At 47.2% G+C, this 17,325-nt stretch overlaps 1 protein-coding gene across 4 annotated transcripts in view; it reads left to right on the top strand.

Moving 5' to 3' along the window:
- The first annotated feature begins 9,866 nt into the window (after positions 1-9,866).
- LOC147107148 (Wilms tumor protein homolog) overlaps positions 9,867-17,325 on the top strand; it is an 88,066-nt gene continuing 80,607 nt past the window's right edge. For 2 of the 4 annotated variants that reach the window (XM_086008264.1, XM_086008263.1), the window contains exon 1: positions 9,867-10,658. In XM_086008264.1, the coding sequence (XP_085864390.1) occupies positions 10,262-10,658 (397 nt within the window). In that variant the 5' untranslated portion in view covers positions 9,867-10,261. The remainder of the gene's footprint in view (positions 10,659-17,325) is intronic. The other 2 variants (XM_086008262.1, XM_086008261.1) reach the window with 1 other exon arrangement.

The raw sequence follows: 17,325 nt of genomic DNA, 5'->3' as shown, positions 1-17,325 counted from the left end.
ACACTGGAAAGGGTACTCACCTTCACCAACCGAGTGAGGTCGTTGTACTTCTTCCGGCATTGGTCCGCACTCCTGGGGACATTGCAGGTGGATGACACCCTGCGGGCGATTTTCTTCCAGGCTTTCCTGTACTGCCTCCTGGGAGCCTTCTTGCCACTGTCCGGGCACAAGATCTCTCTTTTGTTTTCCACACCATCAACCAGCACCCTCAGAGCATGCTCTGAGAAGCGCTGCGCTCGTTCACGGGCCCTCTCCATGGCTTCAGGCGCTATTTTGGCCCACCAGCAGTGTTGAGGCCTAGCTGCAGGGCTCCACTATGCAGGGCGTGGCAGCAGTCAAAGTCGACCCTTCCCCCTTTAAGAGCTGGCCGGCGTCAGGGTGTCTGCTGTCAATCAAAACATGACCGCACCTGCGCTGCGCCCGGCCTCGGCGTTATCAGGCCACATCTCCGGCTTAGCGCCTGAAGATAGCATTGCAACGCCAGTTTCAGCGCTCTCCCAAACTCTTGGCCAAATCTACTGAATTTCGGCAAAGTGGCCTACACTTTCCGGCGGGCGCTAACTTTAGCGAACGCCCGACTTTAGCGCCCCAAAAGTGTCCAGACTGAATTTCTAGGCCATAAGATTTATCGTCCCTCGACCAACACCACTAAAAGCACATTATCTGGTCATTATCACATTGCTACTTGTGGGGCCTTGCTGTGCGCAAATTGGCTGCCGCATTTCCTACATTTTCCACGGTCACTACACTTCAAAAAGTACTTAATTGACTGTAAAGCGCTTTGGGACATCCTGAGGTCGTGAAAGGCACCATATAAATTCAAATCTTTCTTTCTTTCAAAGCAAGCGCTGGCCTTGAATTTTACCTGCGGTATAATGGCAGCATTAGAATGAGTCAATGCGACTCTTTTAAGACTTGTGCCCACACCACCCCTGTGAAGATGATATGAGGTACCTGCTGCAGGTGGTCTCCCACCCAGCCTCAAATGCCCACTTTGGCACCTGTTGGGCCACAGTTTTACACTGAGATCAGCAAGCTCCAATAGTTAGCACCAGCCAGATTGAGTAGATTGGGCCCATACTCTCTGGAGTTTAAAAGAATGAGAGGTGATCTCATTGAAACATACAAGATTCTGAGAGGGATTGACAGGGTAGATGCTGAGAGGTTGTTTCCCCTGGCTGGAGAGTCTAGAACTAGGGGGCATAGTCTCAGGATAAGGGGTCGGCCATTTAAGACTGAGATGAGGTGGAATTTCTTCACTCAGAGGGTTGTGAATCTTTGGAATTCTCTGCCCCAGAGGGCTGTGGAGGCTCAGTCGTTGAGTATATTCAAGGCTGCGAATGACAGATTTTTGGACTCTTGGGGAATCAAGGGATATGGAGATCAGACGGGAAAGTGGAGATGAGGTCGATGATCAGCCATGATCGTATTGAATGGTGGAGCAGGCTCGAGGGGCCGTATGGCCGACTCCTGCTCCTAATTCTTATGTTCTTATGTATCCTATCTACACTACCTGGCTACAGCTTGGGTTCCTCAGCCCAGGATAGAGCTCTACACGTCCAGGCACAAAACTCCTCCTCCTGCAACTACATTGTAAATGTGTACTGTAGGCAGATGGCATCGTCTACATTGCCCTGGAAATCTGCTTTGGTTTGTACAATGGCCAGAGAGACTCACTGTGCATGCGTGACTGGGCGGTCTTTCTGCGCACGTGCCAGTTGTTGTTTCTGAGTTTCCGGCTGGGCTCGAGCTGCTGGATTGTTTACACGGAAATGCCTGGGAGCACGGCGACCGGAGTGGGTGAGAGAGAGGTCGCGGGGGATGGCCTGGTCACAGTCACTGGGGGACGTGGCCGGGCTAATCCTAGACACATTGTGGGGGGGAGGGGGTCAGGTGTGACCTCAGTCACTGGGGGGGGGTCAGGTGTGACCTCAGTCACTGGGGGGGGGTCAGGTATGACCTCAGTCACTGGGGGGGGGGTCAGGTGTGACCTCAGTCACTGGGGGGGTCAGGTGTGACCTCAGTCACTGGGGGAGGGGTCAGGGGTGAAATCAGTCACTGGGTAGGGGTCAGGGGTGAGCTGAGTCACTGGGGGAGGGGTCAGGTGTCTGAATGCACTTCAATATTGTGATGTCACATCCATGGTAATTATCTGCACATTTGTTTTACATTTGTAGTGTATATGTGTAACTGGTAAAATATGGGCTGCTAAAAATGTTTACCTCTCTCTGCTGCACAACCTATATTTTCTATCCTGGCTACTTTGCTGTGCTCCCACCTTGTGTGTCCTCAGATTTGGTTTAGAAAATATGGACCCCCTAACTTCAGGGAGTCTCACTCCAGTGTCCCCAACTTTGGATTGAGGTTGCATTTAACATTATAACTGCAGTGCTTTGCTCTGACAATGCAGATGAAGTGTAGTATCACACCCCAGTAATGGGGTGGTGATGGTTCCCCCCAGCTATGGGATGGCATAAAAGAAAATAAAACCTTAATTAAGAGGAAAAAAAAGCTGTAGTGTGAAGTGCCCTTTCATTGAGGTTTATTGCTCCTGCATGACAACCCATGATTTCCCACCCATTGAAGGTGAATGGGCCAAACATTAAGTGTCATGTTTATTTACAACACCAGCTCTCTGATTGGTCACCTTGAAGGCAACACCTGATTTCTGATTGGTCCGTTTGGAGGAGAAGACACACCCAGCACTTTCTCTGGAATGTGTAATTAGATCCTGTCTGCCTAAGTAATCAACTACTTGGCAAAGTGTCATTCGAGCCATTCTGACTGCCTGGTTCCAGACAGAACAGAGCTCACATAGAACAGACTGGGCTCACCTTCTCCCACCCATGCCCCTGTGTTTCTGACCTTTCCCCCCCTGAACAGGCTCCTGACCTTCTCCCCCTGCCCAAAGTTCCTGACCTTCTGCCCCTGCCCAAAGTTCCTGACCTTCTCCCCCTGCCCCAAGCTCCTGACCTTCTCCCCCTCCCCAAAGTTCCTGACCTTCTCCCCCTGCCCAAAGTTCCTGACCTTCTCCCCCTGCCCAAAGTTCCTGACCTCCTCCCCCTGCCCAAAGTTCCTGACCTTCTCCCCTGCCCCAAGCTCCTGACCTTCTCCCCCTGCCCAAAGTTCCTGACCTTCTCCCCCTGCCCCAAGTTCCTGACCTTCTCCCCCTGCCCAAAGCTCCTGACCTTCTCCCCCTGCCCAAAGTTCCTGACCTTCTCCCCCTGCCCAAAGCTCCTGACCTTCTCCCCCTGCCCAAAGTTCCTGACCTTCTCCCCCTGCCCAAAGCTCCTGACCTTCTCCCCCTGCCCAAAGTTCCTGACCTTCTCCCCCTGCCCAAAGCTCCTGACCTTCTCCCCCTGCCCAAAGTTCCTGACCTTCTCCCCCTGCCCAAAGTTCCTGACCTTCTCCCCCTGCCCCAAGCTCCTGACCGTCTCCCCCTGCCCAAAGTTCCTGGCCTTCTCCCCCTGCCCCAAGCTCCTGACCTTCTCCCCCTGCCCAAAGTTCCTGACCTTCTCCCCCTGCCCCAAGCTCCTGACCGTCTCCCCCTGCCCCAAGCTCCTGACCTTCTCCCCCTGCCCCAAGCTCCTGACCGTCTCCCCCTGCCCCAAGCTCCTGACCTTCTCCCCCTGCCCAAAGTTCCTGACCTTCTCCCCCTGCCCAAAGTTCCTGACCTTCTCCCCCTGCCCCAAGCTCCTGACCTTCTCCCCCTGCCCCAAGCTCCTGACCGTCTCCCCCTGCCCCAAGCTCCTGACCTTCTCCCCCTGCCCCAAGCTCCTGACCTTCTCCCCCTGCCCCAAGTTCCTGACCTTCTCCCCCTGCCCTAGTTTCAGACCTTCTCCCCCTGCCCCAAGCTCCTGACCTTCTCCCCTGCCCAAAGTTCCTGACCTTCTCCCCCTGCCCAAAGTTCCTGACCTTCTCCCCCTGCCCAAAGTTCCTGACCTTCTCCCCCTGCCCAAAGTTCCTGACCTTCTCCCCCTGCCCAAAGTTCCTGACCTTCTCCCCCTGCCCAAAGTTCCTGACCTTCTCCCCCTGCCCAAAGTTCCTGACCTTCTCCCCCTGCCCAAAGTTCCTGACCTTCTCCCCCTGCCCAAAGTTCCTGACCTTCTCCCCCTGCCCAAAGTTCCTGACCTTCTCCCCCTGCCCAAAGTTCCTGACCTTCTCCCCCTGCCCAAAGTTCCTGACCTTCTCCCCCTGCCCAAAGTTCCTGACCTTCTCCCCCTGCCCAAAGTTCCTGACCTTCTCCCCCTGCCCCAAGCTCCTGACCTTCTCCCCCTTCCCAAGTTTCTGACCTCCACCACCCCCACCCACCCCCGCCCGAGTTCCTGCAGATTATCACAGCGAACATTAAGGGCAGAGGTGGGAAACCCCAGCACTGCTATTGAAAGAGCGACATGTCCCATCCACACTCCCTGAACATTTGAGCTTTACCTTCTGGGACATGAACTCCACACATTCCCAAGGCTCTCTCCTGGGCTGGATAATTGGAATTCAAAGCAGGTAGAAGCCACACCATGTAAATAAAGCACTGACTGGCTGGAACCCGTACTCCAGTGAGCTGTCTGAGGCCAGTGGCTGCGGTATAATCGCAGCCTAAACTCGATTTGGGCAAGTTTAGATCCAGATTTAATGACAAGTCCCACCCCTCCCCGGCCGTTGAATTGGCGCTACTTTGCGCCAGTATTTTATCCAAGCACTGACACGGCCAATTTTGCGCCAGCGCATTGAAACAGCGCAACTTTGCGCCGGTGTTTTGTCTAAGTCGGGAAACGGTGCAACTTCGCACCAGTGTTGTCTATTCGAGCAAAGCACGAGTGTTGATCAGGAACCGCACAGGGCGATGTCCTCAGCGCAGAACACCCGCCCCAGGCACTCCCAGTGTGAGCTCGGTTTATAATCCCACCACCCGGTGTGGGGTATTGCATCGCAACATTCAAAATATCCCGAAATCCGTTTGTTGCACTGAATTTTAAAAAAAACAGCCGAATGGGAGGATTCCATGCCGACCCTTGCACAGGACAAGGCCCTTCTCAACTTTCAGCATCAATGCGGGGAAGAAGCATCTTAACTTTTGCCTTTGACATGTTGCGTTTCTATCAGCCCAGTCGATGTTATTCACTGTTCCAACCTAAGCTCGAGGAACAGCACCTCATCTTTCCATTAGGCACTTTACAGCCTTCTGGACTCAACATTGAACACAAGGACATAAGAATTAGGAGCAGGAGTAGGCCATTCGGCCCCTCGAGCCTGCCCCCATGGCTGATCTGATCTTGGCCTGAACTCCACTTTCCAGCAGGCTCCCCATAACCCTCGACTCCCCTGTAGCTCAAATATCTGTCTATAACATAATAACGATAGATTTTGAAACAATGCGTGTAGAGCATCGTCGATTAGTGGCCCACCACCTTAACCTCTCAACCACTTCGCCACAGTTGAGTTCAACAATTTCAGATCATAACCTCTGCCCATATGTTTTCCGACGGCAGCTGTTGGTAATGATCCTGCCAGTGCCATTTACACCCCTTCTCCACCCATCTTTTATTCCTTATCTTGTCCCATTACCATCTCCTTTCCCCTGGCACCATCATCCCTTTTGTCTCTTAATCTCTCCTGCCTTCCATCCTATCCCAGACCTTCCCTTTTGTTCTTTCCTGCCCCTCCCCCCTCTCCCTGCACTTGATTAAAACCTGTCCCATCTCCAACTTCTTCCAGTTCTGACGAAGGGTCATCGACCTGAAACGTTAACTCAGTTTCTCTCTCCACAGATGCTGCCGGACCTGCCGAGGGTTTCCAGCATTTTTGGTTTTGATTTCCGATTTCCAGCAGCTGCAATATTTTGCTTTTGTATTAATGTTATTGCTGATCGACTTTGGAAGCTGCACAAATTGTCTGACACTAGCCGCTCCTTAACTCCACCCCGCCCCCTTTAAAAAAAGTGCCAGGGCCGATTGTAAAACCGAATCACAACCCGAAATGAACAAATGGTTCAATTTCAGAACGGTAATAAATGCTCCATAGCTGCTCCCAGCCCCAAAAAAACACATCAATCTCCACAGAATAGCTTCAACTCTTCGAGATTAATATGAAAAACAATTATTTAGCTGCTGGAGTTGACTATTTTTGGTACTTGCTTAAAAAAAGTTGTTTATACTTCATTCTAGTAAAGTTTGGGATTTTAAAAGGCAGTCGTTAAAAACCTGATTAAAGTTCGCAAACGGAGTTGGGGTTTGAAGTGCAATAAATGGGTTAGTTAATTGGACAGTTTCCAGTTATAAGGATAACGAGGGCCGGTGTCCCTCTCTCTCGCTGGGTAAGGTGTGTACAGTCTCGGGACCTTTAGTTGCAGTGGCTCAGGCAGGATGGGGAGCTAGGTACAGAGAGGCGACACATGGAAGATCCTCTCCAGTCCCTTACACTGAGCTTGGAGCTGAGTGAAATTAGAATCACAGAATCATGGGATGGTTACAGAACAGAAGGAGGCCATTCGGCCCGTCCAGCCCGGGCCGGCTCTCTGCAAGGGCACTCCAGCTAGTCCCACTTTCCCCTCCACCCCACTAAACGAAAGACATTGTTTGACGACCAAATCGATTTGCAAACTTCCATCAGTGCTTGTGCCCTTTCATTAGACCAATTAGCAACATTTAAAATAAAACTTTCAGGCTCGGCAATAAAGATGCGAGGGCGAGGGGACAAGTCACACTGCAAAGGCCTCTCCCAATGACTTCGCGTCCACTTCGGAAGCATAAGCGAAGTTCGCTAATCCTGACAATCAACTCATGGGGAACAGATCCCTTTCCCAGCACAGAAACAGAATGCTATTTCAGAGTCCTTAGTTTCCGTACTTCTAATGCACGCTAATCTCTAACTATATTTCAGTCCCCCAAAGTACAGTATAACCTGGGGCAGAGCCCCGCTTTATTAATGCTCCCTCTCTATACCGACACGATTTATTTCACCCAGTTCTTTTTGAATTGGGATTGCTTTTAAAGGTGCAAACTTGTCACGTTTTCCTAAGAACTATTTCAAATTCAAATCAACGTCGTCGCCCCGCCATTGTTTCTTTTCCTGTAAGCCCCGTTATTAATCTTCAGTTTTATTCACTTTTAAACAAAACACAAATTAACCTCAAATGACTTAGAAATTATTTTGATATTTCCAAATTTGGCTGACAATTTGATTTTTTTAACAAATAAATACCCCCCCTTTTTCAGAGACGGTGCTTTTAACTTTCTCTTCGCCTTTTAAAAAAATAATAATTGAAAAAATTAACTGATTAATTTATCTAAAACGATTTTGAAAGGTTCAACTTTTTGCTGCAAGTGCCCACGTTTTCCTGGCGGAAATCACAAGGATTATTGTTGAAATCCTGACATTTACACATTGGGTTAAGTGAATGTTTTGTGAAATATGTTCAAACACCTGCCAAGCCCCGTCCTCTCATTCTCGTCTGTCTTTAGTCTCTTTCTAAAAGCGACCCAACATCGATTCCAGTCACACCTCAGAGGGATTTAGCGAAGGAACGTGCGGTGTAACTAGCTGTAAAAAGAAATTAATAGAAATATTAATTAAGAAAAAAAAACACACATGCGTTTTCCTTCCATATTGGTAATGTCTAAAGTGGATTTAAAGTTAAGAGTAACTACGAGAACACAGCAGATAATGACCAAAGACAAATCCATTTTTCTTCCTCTTAATCATATAGTGAAAAATATGATGGTCGTATTTAAAATATAAAATGACATAATGTAGAATGCGTTCTTGTGATCTATATAGAATGGAAAACACTCTAAAACAGTGAATACTAAATAAATGATGCAGCCTCGAGTTATTGTTTCTCTTTTCTTCAAGCTTACTGATTAATGGACCTTTCCCCAAACTTTGCACATGACTATTTGGAACTTCTGATGCGGGTATAAAGTTTTTCAGGATTTCAAAATAAGAAATAAGGCGCCGTGTTATGGGGCTAGCTCCTACCTTTACTGGCACAAGACCTTGCTAAATTTGCCAAGTGCGAGCACGGCGTTTGTATAGGGGCTGGAGGGGGGTGGGGGTGGCATTGGGGAATTTGCTCAAAAATATACCATTATTCTGCTTACAAGCAGTCACTGATACCTAAAACACCATCAGGAGGCAGTCGGACAGGGCGAAAGTTAAACGGCCCAGATTCATAGTCCCAAACTATTTGCATTTTCCACCAATTCCAAAATACTCTGTTCCATCCCGATGCCAGATTATTATTTGCAAGGCTACAGGAAAAGCAAATGTCCACGCTTTTCACAAGCCAGTCCGAAGTAAATAATTAATAGAACAGTTTTTGTACACTGCAGCCACGCCGTTTCACTCTTCCGATGCCGTGGCTGTGAAAAGGATGCTTTAAGAATGTTTGCGAGTGGAACTGCGGCAAGATATTAGAAGTGTAATTTACAGCTCAATATATTTCCGGTTGTACACAACAAACACACAGCAACAGGCTGCAAACTCATTCATTACATCGCGGTTACAAGATCTTCACTGTATGGTAACTGTGCCCCGTTACTTAGGACCTTTTACGCAATAAAGTCATCGCCTGCACTCTTTAGTTGATTCTGTACCTTTCGTAAATTAACACCATTAGCATAGCTGCATAACAGCCTTAACTATTGCTACAAGGCTGCCCTCGATGAAGCTTTTATCAAAAGAGATCTCGGTTATCCTGAACTGGGGATTTTTTTTTTTAAAAGAGAGAAAAAGCAAATTAACGAGATCGCTGTTTAACTGACCGTCGGATTCCTGGACCGTGTGAAAATTAAAAGGAAAACATGTCAGGCAAAAAAAAGTAATGGTCTGCGAGGGGAAAGTTCATTAACGTTTAAATGGCCGTTTATGCGCTGCCCGCTTCTTTAATGGATTGCGGTCTGTCACTTCGCAACTGATGCTTCTCTCCTGTTCTCTCGTGTGTGTGTGTGTGGGTTTCACAAAAATAAAGCTAATAGTTTATATATTTATATCATCTCCTCGTCGCAAATTACCGTCAACAACCCCGGTAGTGTGCCGGTTTTTTTTTTAAGCCAACAAGTGAGAATTTGCTGCTTCGCATTTTCTGGGCTATGATCGCTGGTGAACCGCCGGCGGTTTAGTGTGGCTGTTCCACAGCACCCCCCCCCCCCCCCATCTACAAATCAACACCCAATTGACAACAGATCGCAATATATTGCCCCGTGCCTGAACATCAATAGCATTATAATGACAGCGCCGGGGGTTTTTTTTTTAATGTAAATCCTCGCTGTTTTTTTTAAATTATACAAAGATTTCGCCCTCTCGGTCATTTTTGGGTCACTTGCGATGCTACTCCAAGTAGTAAATGCAGTGATTGATTTAGATGGACGAATTCAAATCGAAAAGATGCAATTTAAAAATAAAAAATCAAGTAACGATTCAGATTCTGCTGTGGAATCCCACCAGCAGATTGCAAATCTCCAACAATGCTCCAATACTAACTTGCAGAAGATATAAACCTAGTTTGTTAGAAATATTGACAATAATTTGAATCCAGCGAGTCAATTTCGCTCCCATCCCGAATATATATTATATATATATTTAAGTGTAGTGTGCGGCTTATTCTATATTTTAATTCGACTTACTCATCTGATCGACAGACTCCATTATTGCAGGAAAACCTCTTCAGAAACTATATGGGAAGTTTGGCCAGAATCGCACTGGCGTTTTGACTTGAGTCGAATGATTCGGTATTAGGGATGAATTATCCCCCCACTTCTCTCCCCCCCCCCCCCCACATCCCCTTCCCTCCCTCCTTCCCTCCCCCGTTTGATCTTCTCTCGCCCACTAATCCACAACTTAAAGCACAGCAACACAAATAGCCTGGGACGGGGGGAGCCTGGTCCGTGTAACGAGGGGAGACGGGTCTCGGCAGAAGTTGCAGACTCCACCTCCTCGCAGTATTTGAGGCTGGGAGTCGCCAATCCCATCCCACACGTGTGGCCATAGTGTTGCTGGTGCTTACAACACCCACATCTTGCCATCCCATCATACACATCACTGACAGCCTCAAAACAATAAGCCTTCAGATCGATCCATTGCGAAGTGCCTGGAACTTTTGACCAAGCGAGGAGTCTCGTCTACTGAGATACCAGCCCTGGGAATATTGTACTGGAGGGCGGAAGGGGGGTGGGGGGGGGGAAAGGGAAGCCTGATTGATTTCGAGAGAGAGAGAAATACAGAGAAATAAACGATTGATTCGTTGTGGTTCAAAGATAATTTGGATATGGGTTCCGACGTGCGAGACCTGAACGCTTTGCTGCCCGCGGTCTCCACACTGACCCCGGGGAACAACAGCTGCACCATGCCGGTGAGCAGCGCTCCCCAATGGGCTCCGGTGCTGGACTTCCACCCGGGCGCTTCCTACAGCGCTCCGCTCGGCCACCCGTCCTTCATCAAGCAAGAGCCGAGCTGGAGCGCTAGCGAGCCGCACGACGACCACTGCCTCAGCGCTTTCACCGTCCACTTCTCGGGCCAGTTCACCGGCACCGCCGGGGCTTGTCGCTACGGAGCGTTCGGGGCTCCTCCGCCGAGTCAAGCGCCGCCGAGCCAGGCGAGGATGTTCGGCAACGGCGGTTACCTCAACCACTGCGTGGACCCACAACCACCAGCCAGGAACCAGGGTAAGGAAAGACAACAACAACAGCAAAAAAAAGCCAAGGTTTCACCCATTTCCTCTTTAGCCTCCCCACAAACTTTTTTTTCCTTTAGCAGATTAAATCAGTAACACAGTGAAGGTTGAGACATAAAAGTTAACTGCATCGTGTGTGTCAACTGTCCCAAGTTATATCCCTTGAGCTGTGTTCCCTGCGATCTCACTTGTTAAACGTGGTTTCTCTGAACCTCCATCGTGAATGTGTTAAATTAAACCAGACCCGAGATTGATTCAGGAAGGGGGTCGATGGCTCGTGTTGCAGTATTTTAGCTCCAGGAATAGCATGATGTATATTTCGGTATGTCTCCCAAAAAACAAATGTTTGCACCAGTGCTGGGAGGGGGAATCAAAAGCAAAGTGAAAATGCAAAGACGATCGAGGATTCAATGTAAGGACACAACATCTATCCGTTTCCAGACTCGCATTCTAGACCACTTCTCGCAACACGGTTCACACCAGCTACTTTCTGAAGCGGCGCGACTGTCACGGAGCAGAAGTTGTGTACCATTTCAAAACCAGATCAGGGTCTTATTTTTGTTTTAAAGAATTTTCCCAGGCCGGATTCTGATTGATCGGCTGCACACCTTTCACCCCGGGTTTAGATGGTTTCCTGTCCCGTTATATCACACCTTTATCAATCACACTTTCAGCCCAGCCACTGGTCCTTGTTCAATATTGTTTAAAGGGCGCTCCGATTGGCAAAGGGACATTAGACTGGATGCACGGCGTTCGGGAGTGAAATTAAAATGCCAGGAAGGACAATGCGCTCGTGTGTTATAGTGAACTTCTAAAGTGAGATGCTCAGATAGGTGTAAAGGCGTTTGATCCGAACGGGGAAATAGGCGACAGCAAATTAATCACCAACCAAATTTGTAGACAAATCCTTCGTAGAGACAGAGGAGCAGATTGCGACAGTGCTTTCGGCAGACTGAAGTATCAGAAGGATATTAGGAAATTGTAATGAATTCTCCTCTCTCGTTCGCGCATTATGTCGAATTAAATAGTTTGGTTTTTCACGCCTTGTACTCGCAGAATCTCGCTTCTAACGCACACAAAAAATGACAGATGGGAGAAATAGCAATCCCTAAAAGAGTAAGAACTGGGCAGAAGAGAAACAGGGTTTAGTTGTGTGACGATATGGGTGGACTATTCTGAGGCCGCTCTGAAACAGCGGGCGCGCTTTCATTATTTAATGAATAAATAGCAGCTTCAGGCAATGTCAAGGCTTCCATGGAAATAGTTCATTTTTTAAAATTAAAAAAAATAATTAAGCGTAATCTTGCTTTTCAAGCGCAACACGTGTGTACCAGTTTGCCTTCAGAGGTCAGTGCGTGAAATGATCCCAAGCGATTGGAAACTGCAGCCAACTGAACGGGGAATAGCGGCTGAAATCGGAAAACGATAAGAAAGCACGGGGCATGTGCTTTAACACGAGGATCCCACTCCCTGTTTGGACAGAATCACTGGCAGCGGACATTAGTGACCGTTGGTGCCTTATATTCGTTACTAAGAGGAAAACCTTTCGATATTAAACCTAAGAGGAGCGTCTCGCTGTTGAGGGGGCGCAGGGCGGGGATTAATATTTAAACTGTGTATATTCTTTCTGAATCTTGGAGATAATTGCACTGCCGTCTTAAATATTTTCGTTAGAGGAACTCTGGCGAAAAGAGTTCTTGATTTTTTATTCGGCTATCTCTTGCAGATTAATATTTAGGGCTGGGCAATAAACGCTGGCTTTGCCAGTGACGCCCGCATCCCATAAACGAACAAATAAAATATTTCACTTTTCTTTTGCAAATCGACAGAAAATAGTTTAATTTTTTTTTCAATATAATAACACGGACGGTTAATTTACTGGGCGGGCGCCCTCCATTAGCAGCTTTCAAAGAAAAAAAGACCAGATATAGAAATGTTCTTCCTCTCCTGTGAGTATTTGTGTTAAATCGAACAGAAATTCCTCCTCGGGCGCACGCCGAAATAAATTCAGCAGGAATCCGATTTGTGCGAACGAAGGGATGGAACGAAAGGGGCGGCCAGATTGTGGGTTTGCTCAGCCTGGTGCCCGCAGAGCAAAGTGCAATTCACCTGCCCTGAATCCGTGACATTCCTGCATGAACTGGGCTCACCAACCAATCGGGGAGTTTAAAGGGAAAGTCTTTTATTTGGGATTATGGCTTGAATGATGTAATTGAACCGTAGAATTTTTTTTTTGCACTTTTGCTTAGTGACATCTCCGCCGTGTGTCGGTGCTCGCCAAGGGGCGGGAGGGGGCTGGCGGGGAGCATACAAACCGGCAGCCAGCAGTTGGGCCGAATGGCCTGTTTCTGTGCTGTGTGCAATTCTATGTTAAATATATTCATTAAATATATTCAAGAAGGAGTTAGATATATTTCTTGAGGCTAAAGGGATCAAGGGATATGGGGAGAAGGCAGGGACAGGGTACTGAATTTGGATGATCAGTCATGATCTCATTGAATGGCGGAGCAGGCTCGAGGGGCCGAATGGCCTACTCCTGCTCCTATCTTCTATGTTTCTCTGTTTCTATGTCAAGTACAAAGGGGGGTAGGGCTTCAGAGTGTTGATCGGATGAGCGGACTTGGTATCAACCATCCCCAAGGCTGCAAGTTTAGCAGTCTGGCGAGGATTCTGATCGTGGGAAAGGCGCTACCTTGACTCAAAGATGACTTTCTGCCAAGTTTGGAGAGGCATGCTCAAACGGGACATCTCTCTGACTTAAGACCCAGCTGCACGCTCAAGAGGCAGTCTCCAAAAATTTGCACACAGATGTGCCAAGAGGGGGGTTTCAAAGATTTTTCAGCACATTCTAATCAATTCCTTTTCTCTTTTTTGATCCTGATAAGACCTTTAATTGAAAGGGACCTTACCATCAAATAATTTGTTCAGAACGGAAAAAGGTTGGGGGAGGGGGGTCTGATGGAGGGCGTTATCACATTTCGAAACTGTGGGTCGAGCTAATACCGGAAGGACACCAGCCAGAAAAATAATAATTCCATTTTGCTTTGAGCAAATTTGAAGGTCATCGGCTGACTTGCTATCGTCTGTAAAAGAATAGTCTCTGTATTCTCTGCTACATTTCCCAATACGTTGGACTGCAAAAAAAAATGCTACAACCATTCCCCAAACTGTAGACTAGATAAAGCAATCGTTTAAAAAAAACACACAACCATTAAACAAAGGTGTGTTGTCTATTGAACTGTTTGTGTGTGTGTGTGTGTGAAAGATTCCTTGCACAGGAAGATTAATACAATATTCAAAAAACTGAAAACACAACGGATGCATTCCATTTTATTATTGTATATATATAGGAGTGCACTATACAACTTTGACATTACTAGTGGAGAAGGAATCTTTGAACACTCATGTTTTATCTTGCCCTGCAGTTGAACGAAACGATGACGAAATCCTGAGGATTATTTACCAATATAATTCCAACCTCCTGATTTGGAGATTTACCCATAGTGTTGGGATAATTTTCTAACTCCAAATTTCTAAATGCGGTTGAAATGATTTAAAACCGACCTTTTAAAAAAAAAAAATCGGTTGCACTCTTTGTCAAAGCCCTTTAGAAATGTCCCAGTTACACTCTGGGTTGCCCTGAATTAGGATAACTTGATTTGTATTTTTTTTGTAAAAGTGCCCAATTTCGGCCAGGAGGACTTTTCCTAATTATTGCCCAAAAGCCGCGATAAATTAGAAATACAATTCGGACTGGTATATTTACGGGTTTTCACAGGCAATTAACGGAAATTGAATTTTGCAATCGGATATACGGCACAGAAACAGGCCATTCGGCCCAACCAGTCCATGCCGCCGTTTATGCTCCACTCCAGCCTTTCCTCATCTAACTCTATCAGCGTAACCCTCTGTTCCCTTCTCCCTCATATGCTTGTCCAGCCTCCCCTTAAATGGACCAGGTTTGCCCTGTGTTGGTGCACCGTGTAAAGATGCGCGGATAGATTTTGGTGATAAGACACCGATATTCTCAGATGTTGTTCGGAAGCTCCCCATTCGTCTGAGTGAACTTTAACCGTTGCTCTATATTTTTCTCATTCCGTTATAGTTTCCAACTTTTCACTCCATAACAGACCCCGAAACTGTAACACGGATCAAGCAGCAGCTGAGAGTTACTGATCGGGTATTATGTACACCACTGTTAGATATCAGCTTCCCTTTGCACTTAGATCGAGCGGACTGGTGCACACCTGTATTCTAAAGAAGCAAATCGCCCTTTGTCTTGTTCACAATATTGCAAATCAAGATCTTTGCGAAATTTGTCTTTGTCCTAAATTTACTTAATGATAATTATGCATCTTTTGGGCAACAGATTTCGTGGCCACAATAAGGGTTGGGCGATGTGAGGAATCTGAATTTATTTAAAAAAAAATATCATGTAAATAAACTTACAATTGAAACCAAGGTGGCGAGTGGGACCAGCTTACTGTGGGGCACCTGAATGGTCGAGGCTGGGACAGGTTGCAGTTTAATAGAGATTTGCAGGGAGCGCCAATGGATGCAGTGGAACCCCCGAGCCTGTCCTGTGAACTGGTAACACATAGCCAAGACCCGACACCCCTCAAACACCAAAACCTCGAAATATCCAACCCACGGAACGATGTTCACGGGTAACAGGAATCCCTGTCGGGCTCCTGCACTTGGTCAAAACTTTTCGCGCAAGGGTTAGAAATATTGGAAAGCTGGATCTGAAAATACAGCAACACTTGTTGGGATCCCGACTTGTATAGGACGCGCGTTCTGATGGACTCTCACAACCCGGGCAAACCTGAATTGTGCCGTCAAGCCGCTGATTGTGTCGAACAGACCCTTCACATGCCCATTCATTCTGGCAAAGAAAATGTTAAGCACACGTTTTACCCGCCTAATAACTGCACCCGTGTGATTCACTGCATGCGAAGCCTTGGGGATGTGTCTGAGAGACGGGGCGAAGCTCTCTCTGGACCAGCAAGTACTTTAAAAAAAATTGAAATGTGCAACAAGGGCGTGAATCGGCGCATAATCTGGCGCAAGTTGCACGCCAGCTGATCCTCTTAACCAAAGGGACTGCTTTTGAAAACAAATGATGACTTTTTAATTAGAGCAGGAATCTGGTGCGTGTTAACAAACAGTCGGGGTAATTGATAGTCGGAAGGTTGATTTACAGCGGCCAGTTGGGCCGGGGTCAAACGCAGGCTCGGAACTTTCTCCGTCACTCCGGCTTTCGCACTTAAGCTTGTTTGTTTATTTATTTTTTTGACAAGAGGCAATTTGCTTTATGTGGTGGGAGGCGATTTAATTTGATGTAAAAGTGGGTGGGGGGGGTGGGTGGGGAGGGGGACTTGTGTGGCGGGAGGGCCCATCAGACTCGCAACCGCCGGTGTTAATGAGTCCGGACCAGCAGAATCATCCCATAAAAACAGGAGCAGAGCTCTCACAGATGGAGCATGTCTTGCTGGAGATGAATATTATTAATAATAACAAACTAGAAGCGCCCTACTTACAGCACTATCAAAGCAACAAGACCAGCCTTCCTGTTATAAATTACACATGTATTCATTTGGAATCCCATGTCGCTTTTGAATTTGGTTGAAATCGCTGATAACAACCCTCGTCTTGCTGTTTTTTTAAGGAGTATGATTGATTTTTTTAGGGTATAATATCCCCCACCCCAACTACACCATACGGCAGCGTTGTGGGGAGAGAGGGTTATGCCCAATATCGCAATAGCGTTTTATAATTTCTCTTTGCATTCTGCACTACACACATAAGATGCAGACTTCACCCAGAGGGTGGTGGGGGTCTGGAACTCACTGCCTGAAAGGGTGGGAGAGGCAGAAACCCTCATCGCATTTAAAAAGTACTTGGATATGCACTTGAAGTGCTGTAACCTACAGGGCTACGGACCAAGAGCTGGAAAGTGGGATTAGGCTGGATTTTGGGCCGGCAGACACGATGGGCCCAATGGCCTCCCCCTGTGCCGTAAATTTCTATGATAAATGTCAATTATTCGGGAATTACAGTACCAAGTACCATCAATTCGCGGCACAGACACGATGGGCTGAATGGTCTCCTTATGCGCCCTAAATTTCTATGATTTAATTCAAAGTGTAAGATGTGACATTTCCCCCCCAAACACTTGTGGTGTTAATGTGCAGCGGCTATGGATGAAACAGGTGATTCCCCCCCCCCCCCCCCCCACAAACACACATCATAAGGCAGAAAGCAGGGCTGGCGAGCGCCATGTGAGATGTTACAGAACAGGTTCGAAATCGGGAGTTAAATCTGAAGCCACAACGCGGAAGAGATTCACTCTGCACCGAACTCTCGGCCACTTTCACTTATTAGGAAAATATCTTCCTGTCAGCTATCTGCGCAATAGAGTCCGTCTTGCTCGGAATATTCGGAGTACCGTACAATTTTGTTTTTGCAGAAAATTTAACTTGCACACTTTGAGACTTCTGAATCACACGGAAAATCTGTCTCGCTTTCAGAATATTTTCAAATAAATGTTATTCAGAAGGGGAAGCGCGTCAGGTTAAACCATTGTCTTATTTGATTCCGCTTTTATGACAGAATAAACGTGCCCCTAAAATAGCATTCTTAAACTCCAGCTAGCACCG

Source organism: Somniosus microcephalus, chromosome 15 (assembly GCF_052327205.1).
Source record: "Somniosus microcephalus isolate GS21.2 chromosome 15, FLI_Smic_1.0, whole genome shotgun sequence".
Lineage (NCBI taxonomy): Eukaryota > Metazoa > Chordata > Chondrichthyes > Squaliformes > Somniosidae > Somniosus > Somniosus microcephalus.
Note: the sequence above shows the minus strand (reverse complement) of the source record. Positions and strands in the feature narration are given on the sequence as shown.